At 48.3% G+C, this 13,486-nt stretch overlaps 1 protein-coding gene across 1 annotated transcript in view; it reads right to left on the reverse strand.

The window, feature by feature from the left end:
- The window catches only part of LOC141282369 (uncharacterized), a 50,439-nt gene that overhangs the window by 24,388 nt on the left and 12,565 nt on the right, over nt 1-13,486 (reverse strand). Inside the window, exons 16-20 of the mRNA XM_073815124.1 lie at nt 12,290-12,547; nt 11,745-12,011; nt 9,497-9,760; nt 1,597-1,844; nt 525-609 (exon numbers count right to left, since the gene is read on the reverse strand). Coding sequence (XP_073671225.1) covers nt 525-609; nt 1,597-1,844; nt 9,497-9,760; nt 11,745-12,011; nt 12,290-12,547 — 1,122 coding nt within the window. The remainder of the gene's footprint in view (nt 1-524; nt 610-1,596; nt 1,845-9,496; nt 9,761-11,744; nt 12,012-12,289; nt 12,548-13,486) is intronic.

Raw genomic sequence — 13,486 nt, forward strand, 5'->3', positions numbered from 1 at the left:
CTGTGATCTATACAGTCTGAACTACTATGGTTCAAGTCTTACGTCTCAGGCAGGTCATTCAGAGTGTACTGGAGAAGTGATGTCTCTGAACCCCAATGTTTCAATACCGGGGTACCTCAAGGCTCAGTGCTTGGACCACTGCTCTTTTCTATATACATGACACCCCTGGGTTCTGTAATTCAGAAACATGGCTTTTCCTACCACTGCTACAACTCCACTTGAGCATGATAAACAAGTTTTAGGCCAGGCTCTTGTCCTGTCCAGACTGGACTACTGCAATGTGCTATTGGCTGGACTCCCAGTTTTGCATGTTCCAGAATGCAGCAGCAAGAGTAGTCTTTAATGTGCCGAAGAGGGCACACAGCACTCCTCTTTTTGTCAGGAGACACTGGCTTACTATAGTAGTTTCTTCTCCTGGCCACCAGTGGGTCAGCACCTCTTACCATCACTCACATATACAGACGTATGTACCATGTACCATCTATATTCCTGTGCTATACCAACGAGCAACGTCTATCACGTACCTTCTCTGGATCTGTTCCACATCTGTGGAATGATCTGCCGATTGCTACAAGATCTGCTGATTCTGTAGCCGTCTTTAAGAATCAGCTAAAAACCTCATCAATACAGTGTTTAATATCTTTTCAATGTTCCTATATTTTCTTTTCTTAAAAGCACACAAACACTTAGCTATGTAAACTGTGTTAGGATTGATGAGGCTAGTTTTTGTGCACTTATGATTGCAACACTGTTCTTGTTTTTTTTACTGTTTATGTTTGAAAACATTGTAGTGTAAACGCCCCTAAGGCCGAGCTCAGACTACTGGATTTTCAGGATTTCTTATTGGTTATTGTCAAAGTAATGATGTAATCATCCCGATTAAAATCCTAAATATCAAACATGTTTGATATGTTTGGGACAGCCCTGTTTTACTTGTGAGCACATTGGGATGTGTAAGATTTGATCTGTAAATATCACACATTACATGATGATCTGAGCCGAACATCGGAACCGATTAAGGTGCAGGACCCGATTTTCTTTCACATTCTTGGGAGGGAAAAATCTAGGTAAATAGCCAATAGTCCTGTTGTAACAGATATCCTAAGTTGTATTCGTTTGCCTCCATGTTTCATTGTCTTCACCTGTTGTAAGTAATCACCATTGTCATTAGTATATCCAGCTGTTTTCTCCTGTGTTCACCTGTGTATTTAAACCCCTGCTTTAGTTCAGTCCTTGTCGGTTCTCGTTAATGTTACCTTGTGTTTGCTGTGTACCCTTCATCGTCATTAAAGTTACGTTTTTATTTGTATCTTCTTGTCATCCTCTTCATTGTGTTCAGAGGTAAACGTGACAGAATAACCGACCCAACTGTTTAAGGGGCGTCCATTGTTTAGTGTTTTTTATTTTCCGTCCTAGTGTTCGTGTTTAGTTTTTATTTTCCTCGTCTCACTAAATGGATATCCCTGCTGTTCGCTTTCTGTGCCTGAAGTAAGGAGATTGCTCTCTCGAGAACACCTAGAAGAATTTCGTATGTTGGTTTCTGACCCCCTTCCCTGCTACGAACATTTCTCAGCTGTGGCCTCAATATGGCCACACATGCACACACAGTTGTCCGAGGAGGGTCCACGAGGGGTCTCCCCCACATTCGTGGAGTGGGTGCTGGTAATACACCGTTGAGGACGTTGCCAGCCCCACTCCCGAGCCAGAGATCAGCCAGCTGTCACCCTGCTGCGTGGAGCCTACGGCCATCGCAGACAGGGAGCTCGAGTCTGTTACGACTACCGAGCCAGATCTAACCGCCACTGTGTCTAACGCCGCCACAGAACTGCAGTCTCCAGAACTGTCTGACCAAGGGCGTGAGCCGGTTACACCATGTGTCACTGTGGGAGTCTTGGTGGAGTTCATGGGCTACGAGGAAAGCCCTGCCCACACTCCCACCACTGAGGGTGAGCCAGTGTTGACTTCTGGACATTTTGATTGTTTTGATGATGACTTTTGTTGGGTACAGTTCCCACTGGTCTCGCCCAGCCTCCCTCCTCTTTCATCGTTAGTCAATATCTCAACTACTAATCAAATGGCTCCAGATTACATTTCTCATGTCTCCACCTGCATCCTACAAGACCCTGTTTCTGACTCAGTTATCCGACCCATTAGCTACACCTCGGGTCAAGAGTCCTTCACCTCCACCGTGGCCCGTCCCCCTACCAGCTCCACCAGGCTTCCTCATCCCTCTGGCTCAGCCTGGGAAGGTCATCGTCCCATCCTTCCCTCTGGACTACACTCCTCCGGCTACACTTCGTTACTCCACCCTGCCGGCTTTGTTGGGATCTTCCGCCGCGGCTTCCAGATCCCCGCCTCCACCTCAGTCGCCAGACCCGTCGGCTCCGCCCGGGCCCTCTGTCTGCTTGGCTCAACCCTGGTCACCTACTACACGGCTGTCGTCACCGTCACTCTTCTCCAGGGTGTCGAGTCCCATCTCTCCACCATGGCTCTTCCCTCCGGCAACTCCACCCTAGGGCTTCCCTCTGACTAATCTCTAGCTATCTATCGGGTTCTCCTTCTTCTGGCACCTCCCTGGCTCCTCCCACCGTCGTCACCACCCCATGTCTATTGACTTTTTTCATTGTTGTCCCCCCCTCCCTCCACTTCTGTGTTGTTTATGTTACAGCGCGAGATGCACCTAGGGAGAGGGGGGAGTACTGTAACAGATATCCTAAGTTGTATTTGTTTGCCCTTCATGTTTCATAGTCTTCACCTGTAGTATTTAATCACCATCATCATTCTTATCTCCACCTGTGTTCCCTTTCAGTCGGTCACTACGACGTCACGTTGTGACCGACGAATTGGGAACTCGCTTAGAGAGACCAATCTGCTTCGAATACTACTAAAACGCCAATGAACTTGGCATTGAGATATTTGCATAATGCTGGCGCCGCCCCGCCAGGTGCGTATATAAGCAGCAGGTGCAAATAAGGAAATTAGCTTTTTATCGCTTCGAAAGCCGGCAGTATCTGCTACTGAGAAGCTACTTTACTCTGGTGGGATTCGATTGCTGAAGTTGGTTGGACTAGCAGTACCACAGCGGACGCTTCGCTTAATTCCACGACTCTACACCTGTTTGTTGTTTTGAGTTTAGTGTGTGCGTTGCCTTTCCCTGTGCGCATCATCAACTGAGCATCTGAGTGAATTTCCCTAAAAGAGTGATACGAGAGAGCTTTGTGCCTTGTTAAAGGCAGCCACTCTCTCGTATATCCGGACATCAGCGTCCTTTTCAGGATGGCTTTTCGTCCGTGCGATCTTGGGTGCGGCAAATACATGGGTCCGAAGGACGGTCACGAGCGTTGTCTTTCGTGTTTGGGCATCGAGCACGCAGAGGCAGCGTTCGCTGGGGGTAAGTGTTCTCACTGCGAGAACATGTCCCTTGTGGATTTGCGCAGACGGTTGTCTTTCCTCCGGGAAAAACGCAACCCTCGTCATGCGAGTGCTGAACGCCGCCACGGTGCGGCTGTGAAGCTCTCTAAGGACGACCTGCGCATCACTGTGCTGAGCCGAGCGGGGGATTCGTCCTCAGGCTCTCAGCCTCCTCATCCACAGCCGGTTGATGTGCCGATGGAGACTTCAGCGTCGTGTTCTACGATGTCTCTAGAATCCATCGCGCCGCCCTCCGGGTCCACCGACGCCGCAGCATCCGAGGGTGGGCCTCCTCCCCCTGACGTGGACCCCGACGCCCTTCCTCCCTCTGGTCGGGTTGGGACGCCGGAGTTCGATCCAGAGATGGTGGCCATGCTCGCTCGAGCGGCGGAGACCGTAGGGTTAGAGTGGGTTCCCCCCCCTCAGCCCGAACCGTCCCGCCTGGATGATTGGTTCTTTGGAGCTGCCCGGGTTTCACAACCCTCTCCACCGGTGCCTTTCTTCCCCGAGGTGCACGAGGAGCTGACTAGAACCTGGAAGTCGCCGTTTTCCACGAGATTACGGCCGTTTCAGCCCTCCCCCCTCACCTCCCTCACCAGCGGAGCCGCTAAGGGTTATACGGGGATCCCTCCCGTGGAGCGTGCTGTCGCGATGCAGCTGTGTCCGGCACACGCTCCCTCTTGGAAGGACCGCCCAACCCTCCCCTCTCGTGCCTGCAGACAGTCCTCCGGTTTAACGGGCGCTGCCCACCAGGCATGTGGAGAGGCGGCTTCAGCCCTGCACGCAATGGCGTTGCTGCAGGTTCATCAAGCGAAGGCCTTGAGGGATCTGCACGAGGGAGGACACGACTCGCCTGTCCTTTCGGAGCTCCGGGCTGCCACTGATCTGGCTCTTCGCGCTACGAAGGTGACAGCGCAGGCGATTGGTCGTGCCATGTCCACGATGGTGGTCCAGGAACGCCACTTATGGCTATGTCTGGCGGATATGTCGGATGCGGAGAAGAACAAGTTCTTAGACGCTCCCGTGTCCCAGGCTGGTCTCTTCGGTGAGTCGGTGGAGTCTTTTGCCCAGCAGTTCTCCGCCGCCCAGAAGCAGACGGAGGCGATCGCTCAGATCATGCCCCGGCGCAAGCGACCTGCATCTCGCCCTCCAGCGCCGGCGGCCCCGTCTGCTCCTCGCCGAGGGCGCCCTGCGGCGGCTGCCTCCACCCCCCCCACTAGAACATCTTCCAGGCCACGGAGGGGGAACAGCCGTCGGCAGCCCGCCCCGCCCGCCCCACCCGCTTCCCGTGGTAGACGGAAATCGAAGCGGCCCTGAGACGGGCGACCTGGAATTGGATGGGATCACTCTTCGGGAGACGGTGACGGCATCGCTCCCTCCACCGGTAGAGGGCCGGATGGAGAATCCTTGGTTTCGTTTTGTTTCTGTTCCGCCGGCTTCTCAGCCGGCACCCACAAAACCACAAAAAGAGTGCATTCCTATTCCTTCTCCAGGTCTTCAGAGGATCGAGAGAGATGTGAGCGGGCATTCACATGCTCTTCCTCCCTCTCCTCTATCGCCAGTGGGTGTTCTGAGGAGTTCCAGCTCTCCGCTGAGGAGACGGGACCACCAGCACCCTCTTCGGAGTCTGTGCTCTCCGCTGAGGAGACCAGACGACCGTCACCCTCAGCGGGCTCAGGTCAGTGTCACACACACACATACTGTAGATACTTATGCTGTCCCAGCAGACGTACCGGCAGTACCACCTGTCCCGCTCCGCCGCCCCCCCGCGGGTTCCCCGGTAGTGCCGTTAATTCCCCTCGTACGGTCCCTGGGGGCTTGGCTTCAGCTTCCCAGCCCGTCTCGTTGGGTTTTACGCACTGTCCGCCTCGGTTACGAAATACAATTCAACCGGCACACACCCAAATTCTCGGGCATTCGTTTCACCACGGTGAAAGCGTCCGATGCACATGTACTGCGTGCAGAGGTCGAAGTCCTGCTGGCGAAGGACGCGATCGAGCCGGTCCCTCCAACCGAGATGAGATCGGGCTTCTACAGCCCGTATTTTATAGTACCCAAAAAGGGCGGGGGGTTACGACCGATCTTGGATTTGCGCGTTCTGAACAAATCTCTGCAGAGGAGGTCTTTCAGGATGATAACACCGAAGCAAATATTCAATTCAATTCGCCCCCAAGATTGGTTTGCGGCTATAGACCTGAAAGACGCGTACTTTCATGTGTCCATTCTCCCTCGTCACAGACCGTTTCTCCGGTTTGCATTCGAGGGACGGGCATACCAGTACAAAGTTTTACCGTTCGGGCTATCCCTCTCTCCCCGTGTGTTCACGAAAGTAGTGGAGGCGGCGTTAAAACCCCTCAGAGAGAGCGGCGTTCGCATATTGGCTTACCTCGACGATTGGTTTATAATAGCGCATTCTCGACGGACGCTTTGCGAACACAGAGATTTAACGCTTCGGCATCTCGCCCGTTTGGGTCTTCGGGTCAACTGGGAAAAGAGCAAACTCTGCCCCACGCAGAGAATCTCTTTTCTCGGGATGGAACTGGACTCGATCGATTTATCGGCGCGTTTGACAGAAGAGCGCGTCCAGTCAATTCTGACTTGCCTCGGTTCATTCCGAGGGAAGAATGCGGTCCCGCTGAAACAATTTCAAAAGCTCCTGGGGCATATGGCAGCAGCAGCGGCCGTGACACCGCTCGGGCTGCTCCATATGAGACCGCTTCAGCGTTGGCTTCACGATCGAGTCCCGAGGAGAGCGTGGCGCGCCGGCATCCATCGTGTAACCATTACACCTGCGTGTCGCCTAACATTCCCCCCGTGGTCGGACCCCGCGTTTCTCAGGTCCGGTGTGTCCATGAGACAGATCGCTCGGCATGCTGTTGTACATACAGATGCGTCCGACACGGGCTGGGGTGCCACGTACGACGAGCTTACAGCTTCAGGGGTGTGGACAGCACCCCAGTTGCACTGGCATATCAATTGCCGAGAGTTGTGGGCAGTATATCTGGGACTTGTACGCTTCGCTACGGAGCTGCGAGGGAAGGATGTACTAGTACGCACCGACAACACTGCGACCGTTGCGTATATCAACCGTCAAGGCGGTTTGCGCTCCCGTCACCTGTCGCATCTCGCTCGTCATCTCCTCCTTTGGAGTCAGAAGCATCTGAGGTCCCTTCGTGCCATTCACATTCCGGGCTCGCTCAATACAGCAGCGGACGCGCTTTCTCGAGCTGCGCGCCCCGGCGAATGGCGACTCCACCCCCAGACGGTCCAGCTAATTTGGAAGAAGTTCGGTCGTGCGCAGATAGATCTGTTTGCGTCGCCGGACGATACCCACTGTCGCCTATTTTATTCACTAACCGAGGGCAGCCTCGGCGTGGACGCATTGGCACACAGCTGGCCTCGGGGGATGCGCAAATACGCATTCCCCCCAGTGAGCTTAATCGCGCAGACACTGTGCAAAGTCAGGCAGGACGAGGAGAGCCTTTTACTGATCGCCCCATATTGGACGAGCAAGAATTGGTTTCCAGAGTTAATGCTCCTCGCGACAGCCCCTCCCTGGCGGATTCCCCTGAGGAAGGACCTTCTTTCTCAGGGAGGGGGCACATTATGGCACCCGCGCCCCGACCTGTGGGATCTCCATGTGTGGTCGTTGAGCGCGCGCAAGGTTTAGGTGATTTACCGCAAGCGGTATCTAACACAATCAACGCGGCACGAGCCCCGTCTACGAGACGGGCTTACGCGTTTAAATGGAACCTTTTCGTCACCTGGTGCTCTTCGCAACGCGAGGACCCCAGAGAATGCCCTATTAACATCGTGCTTTTATATCTTCAACATAGGTTAGACGGTAGGCTGTCACCCTCCACCATTAAAGTTGATATCGCTGCTATTTCTGCTCATCACTCACTTATCAACGGCAGAACAGTTGGCCAGCATGATTTGGTTATTAGATTTTTAAGAGGCGCTCGTAGGCTAAACCCCTCGCGCCCTCCTTCTATTCCTCCCTGGGACCTGTCCATGGTGCTGAAAGCCCTTCAGGCCCCCCCGTTCGAGCCTTTGCAGTCTGCGAGTCTGAAGCTTTTATCAATGAAAGCTCTGACCCTGCTAGCATTGGCCTCAGTAAAGAGAGTAGGGGATTTACATGCATTCTCTGTTGACGACTCGTGCCTTCAGTTTGGTCCTGCTGCCTCAAGCGTAACATTGAGGCCCAGACCAGGCTACGTGCCCAAAGTTCCCACCACTCCTTTCAGAGACCAGGTGGTGAGCTTGCAAGCGCTGCCTCCGGAGGACGCAGACCCAACCATGGCTTTGTTGTGCCCCGTACGCGCACTGCGACTCTACGTGGATCGCACGCAAAGCCTCAGGACCTCAGACCAGCTCTTTGTTTGTTATGGTGGCCAGCAGAAAGGGAAAGCTGTCACTAAGCAGAGGATGTCTCATTGGATAGTTGATACTATCGCCCTGGCTTATAATCTTCAGGGTATTCCTTGCCCCTTTAATTTGAGAGCGCACTCCACACGGAGCGTTGCCTCATCTTGAGCTCTAGCTCGTGGTTCCTCGCTAACAGACATCTGTAGAGCTGCTGGTTGGGCGACACCTAATACGTTCATTAGATTTTACAGTGTTCGTATCGAGTCTGTATCCTCTCGTGTTCTTTCCTCACCAGGGAGGGCACGGAGAGCAGACTCGCATGTCGGCTTGCAGCCTCCAACTGATGCTTCATAACTGTGTCAGTATGGAAGGCCTTCAGAGCAAAAATGCGTAATGGTTTGAATTGCTCTTCCTCCGCTGCCTTGGCAGCCTTTGTTGCGGAGCATTGGCTGTCAGCCTTTCACTAGCTGTATCCTCGCGAACCTACGTGTCTGGCTCGGGCTCCACATTGTGTCCCACCGGGTTCCTTTGTGAGTATTTTTCCGTGGGGTTAATCCTACCAGCCCACGTTTCCCTTAGCAGAGCACTGCTTTGCTTACACAGCCACGGCTGTCTTTATTCTCAACTACGGTTGACTTTCGCCCACCATTAGCCCTTAAGACGGGTGGTGGCTTCCGCAGCGTTCCTATCCCGCTCAGGTAGGGCGCTTCCCAGTCGCTGGCACTTCTGTGGGGTTAAAGGAACATCTAGTGCCCGGCCTTCTGCCTTAAAACCTACCTCCTCCTCCTTAAGTGGAACCGGAGGGCTTTTACGCAGTCACTGGAAGAGGTCAGCCCCTAGTGGCGTTTTGATAGGGATTCCCAATTCGTCGGTCACGACGTGACGTCGTAGTGACCGACTGAAAGGGAACGTCTCGGTTACGGATGTAACCCTCGTTCCCTGAAGGAGGGAACGGAGACGTCACGTCCCGTCGCCACAGGTGCTGCCACCTGCTGTTACGGCCGGTCACGCTTTTCGGCTTTCTCAGCGAAAAAGAAGCTAATTTCCTTATTTGCACCTGCTGCTTATATACGCACCTGGCGGGGCGGCGCCAGCATTATGCAAATATCTCAATGCCAAGTTCATTGGCGTTTTAGTAGTATTCGAAGCAGATTGGTCTCTCTAAGCGAGTTCCCAATTCGTCGGTCACGACGTGACGTCTCCGTTCCCTCCTTCAGGGAACGAGGGTTACATCCGTAACCGAGACGTTCTCCTGTGTATTTAAACCCCTGATTTAGTTCAGTCTTTGTCAGTTCTCGTTAATGTTACCTTGTGTTTGCTGTGTACCCTTCATCGTCAGTAAAGTTTAGTGTTTACTTGTATCCTGTGTCCTGTGGCACAGCTGTGTGTAGAGGTAAAGCGTGACACCTGTAGTGTGAGCCTGGCTTAAGTCACAATCAACTTCCAAGTACATTACCCTAATCCTTAGTCCCTCTATTAAAATGTATTCATTTGAATACGTTATTTGCCAGATATTACTCTAGTCCTTAGATATGATTCTGGTCCCACCTTCAAGTTATTGAATTAAATGTATTCACCAGATAACATTGTTTGATTGTTTAGAAATGTTATAGCGCATCTCTTCTTGACATGAGGAACTTTAACATAAGGTTTTATTACATTGTAGATCGTACAGCAGAATGAAAGGAGTGTTTGTGAGACGGATTGCTCTTGTTACCTGTCTGTCTCTGCAGTGTGTTGCTTGCACTGGTGCACTGGCCTTGTGTTGCGTTCATTCCAAACGTGTACGTCTGACCACACTGCAGTCCGTCCACTACACAAGATTGACCGTTTAAAGGTCCGCAGCCTAGCCGGACACCCTGTGTGTTCACTGCGCTTACAGAGACCACAACTCCACTTAACGCTGAGCCGGACCACGTCACCAAAGCGGACCGAGAACTACAGTTCAGAACAGCATCAGACAGAACCGGTGCACACGGTGCTAAGAGAGATAAGGAGATGAGAGATGATTTTCAAATAGTCTGTTGTGCATGACAGAAGTTAAAATAATACCATCTTTTCTGAACATAGTTACACTATGATTATGGTAATACTACGTATAGTACATTTGAATAATGTGTATTATAAAATACATAGTAAATGTATATGGTAATCTTACAGTAGCATGGTACATAACAGTGGCAAAAATATTTGGACACTTCTGTTAAACTTAAAAATGAAAACAAATGAAGATGTCTGTAGAAGTGGTGCGCGGGGCAAAAACCCGGGGTTAGTGGTAACATGGACCATTTATATTGTTGCACAGGGTTGAGTGATTTGTTTTTCCGTATTGTTTTCACGCTGCCAAAACACGTCTCCCACAAAAAATAAAATCGCTTTGTTACAACTTACCCCTCAGCACTAACAATATGAAAACAGCTAATGTTAGTGTAATTCTTGTCGTTGTTTTAAATAGGCTACACACTAATGATTGCTGGTTGCCAATAAAATAAATGTGTCTTAATAAAAATTTGTGTGAACAAAATTTATTTTTGTTCATATCTTTAATATTGATTGAATAGGTCATGTCAAAGATTAACGGGCTGTCCACACGGAGACGCGTATCACTGTATACGTATAAATTTGTTATCGTATTGCCGTTTCATCCACACGGATCTGGCTTTTGGGAGACTGAATCCGCTATTTTTTGAAACCGGGTCCTAAAGTGGATAAATCTGAAACCGACACCCTTGCGGTTTCGTCTGTACAGCCAATCCGTATATTTTGTGAAGCGAAAACGTCATCACATCACGTGTCGGAAGCGTCACAAGTAACAGCAACAACAATAACGGCGGACTACGTAATTGTGTTCGTGCTATAGAAGCTACTAAAGCCTACTAGCTTTATTTCAGCAAAATCTATTGCTTCTATGCAATTGTGGTGACCAACAAGCGATAATGGACAACACCATACGTTGGTTATGCGCATGCTCAAAGTCTTCTTCTCCGTGTATAGTGTATATCTGTGGCAGAATTACAGCGCCCCATACTGGTCTGGCATATATACTACACCGCTTTCAGTCGGTTTCAGTGGTTTCGTGTTTATGGATTATTTTTTTAGAGCAAGGAAAAAAAATTATCGGATAGGGAATGCACCGGCTTCATGTGGACATTGCCTAAAATCATAATGAAATGAATGGCTAAAATCGAAAGAATATTTTCATCATCTTAAAATTAGATTTTAAGACTTTAGTATGGTTTTTACAGACTGGGTCATATATATAAATGTTTTTTTTATGTCATATTTGTCACATATTTAGACATTTGTATCCATATGTAATTGAACTGTGGTTAGATGAGGCATGAATAGTGTAGATACCTGTCTATTATAGGCAGAAATATAAAAAATATCTACATCAAGTATATAGACAAATAAGTATTGAAATATTTGCCTGCAAACTTAATTTTAGCAAGTTTTACAACTACCTCCCTGTCTGTTACAATTAACCCCACCTATGGGTTGTAACGTTTGCACTTCTGTCACATTTGGTGTAATTGTCCAAGAATGGTAAGTAATAGAAACAAACTTCAAATTGTCATTTGTAGCAGAGATGTGTGTGTTGCTTGTGTAAAAATATAATTAATCAAACATAAATATATTTTTAACGATTGAGCCAAAACCAAAAAGTGTTAGATTGTGCCCCGCTTTCACCTATATTAAATAAATATTTGTAAAACTTTTTAAGGATATAAAGTTTGATGGCACAGGCACCCTTTTCCAGAATAAAATTTAAAATAATTTAAGTTATTCAAAATTTGCTAACTGCATTAACATGCCTCTTAAAGTGTCCAAATACTATGGTATTAGCATCTGTAACATCACAATAACGTGGCCACCACAGTGCATTTTTTAAGAGGTAGCCTGACTCTGAACTGTAGACAAAATTTTGGTTTAGTATAATTTTAAAATGTCTAAGTCACCCTAACCTGTGGTAAAGTTGGACATCATGTTGGCTGTACTACTACAGTTGTTTCTGGTAGCAGTGACGCTGATGTTGTATTGACTGCCACACTGTAGATTGGTAAGAGTGCAGTTTGAGTTTGTTGTATTACACTCCACACCAGCAGAGGACACCGTGGTGCCATTGGCTCTCGCCGTGTATTGAACTCCAGGTATAGAGGTCCAGGACACTAAGGCGGTGTTAGAAGAGCAGTCCAACAACACAGCAGAGACTGAACTGGGTGGACAGGGCCCTATAGAGGAGGATAACACAAAGACTATTAAAAGAAATTGTTCACCAAAAAAATTTAATCAGCCCATAATTTACTCACCTCAATGCCATCACAGGCGTATATGACTTAGTTTTTAGCCGAATACATTTACATTAATTATATTAAATAATATCCTGGGGTAATATATTGGGGTAAATTTTGGTTTCATGCTGACTTAAAATGTTAATATTTATTCTAAAGGATTTTTTATTTCAAATGTTAGTCACAGTGGGCATATCTTTGTCTAAATGATACTGTACCTGCTGTTATCTGACTGGTCACACTCTTGGTGGTACAGCTGTTGCCCTGAGCGGCCACAGTGATGTTATAGGTTTGTCCACAGCTGATGGCAGGAATAACGCAGGATGTGGATGTGGAGTTACACGTCAGATTACCAGCCGTGGATACAGCTTTAGCACAGTAACTCAGTGACCCGTTACTTGACTGCCAGCTGATGCGAACAGCACCTGTTTGACAGTCTAACAGCTGACTGACCACAGACTCAGGAGCGCAGGGTGCTGACAGAAAAAAACATAATGTTCATTTAGTATATTATAAGAGCTCTTTCAGATTAAATACAACATCTAAGGTGTCAGTGTTGATCATGGAGTTACCAACATAAATTGATTTATCCCTTACCACGCAACTAAAAGCAATAAAATTACAATAGATAAACGTAAATGGTGTAAAGTTATAAGGTGCGACCACTTTGCACCTGGCTATGTATTAAAGACATCATTTGTGGGTGTGGGTGCTCAGTGTAAACAATGCTTACAGAAAGTTATGTCGAGAGACCAAACAAATACTTTTAAGTGTTATAGTTATAATTGATATAATAACACTGTAATACATACATATTTAGTTGCATATCCCATACAGTCGTATCCAGTGTAAGGTTACTACTTGGATGTGATAGTTTTTTGCAAAAGCTTCATTAACAGCATTCATACAACCAGTAAAGCAGTCAAAGGCACAATATTTAAGATTCTTGTATTAAAATATCCCAAAACTACTAGCACAGATTATCTCAAATGATTTCATCAATGTTTGAATTTAGAGAATTCACAATTTTAATGAATGCTTTGGCCCTGTTCATAGGGTCGCTTGTCAATGGGTTATCCACGGTTTCTGCTTTTGCTGCCATAACCGTCGGTGTATTTTACCTGATGTGGTACTGCGCATACCGATTAGCATGTGACACGAAAGTATCACAAGAGCGATTCAAAAGCAGTACTCTCACGATAGTTTAATGTCATACGACCATCAATCTGCGCAGTGCCGCATACAAAAGTAGTAAATGTGGAAGTAGTCATTTCAGGCTTGTTTCTTTGTTGTGGCTTCTATCAATTATGCAAGAGCAAAGTAATGGCATCACGCATTATTGTCATATAGTGTCATGCATGCCTTTCGAAAAGTGTTTTCTTTGAATATACTGAAAACTTCTTAAGAACAACTTT

The sequence above is a fragment of the Paramisgurnus dabryanus genome, chromosome 6 (assembly GCF_030506205.2).
Source record: "Paramisgurnus dabryanus chromosome 6, PD_genome_1.1, whole genome shotgun sequence".
Classification (NCBI taxonomy): domain Eukaryota; kingdom Metazoa; phylum Chordata; class Actinopteri; order Cypriniformes; family Cobitidae; genus Paramisgurnus; species Paramisgurnus dabryanus.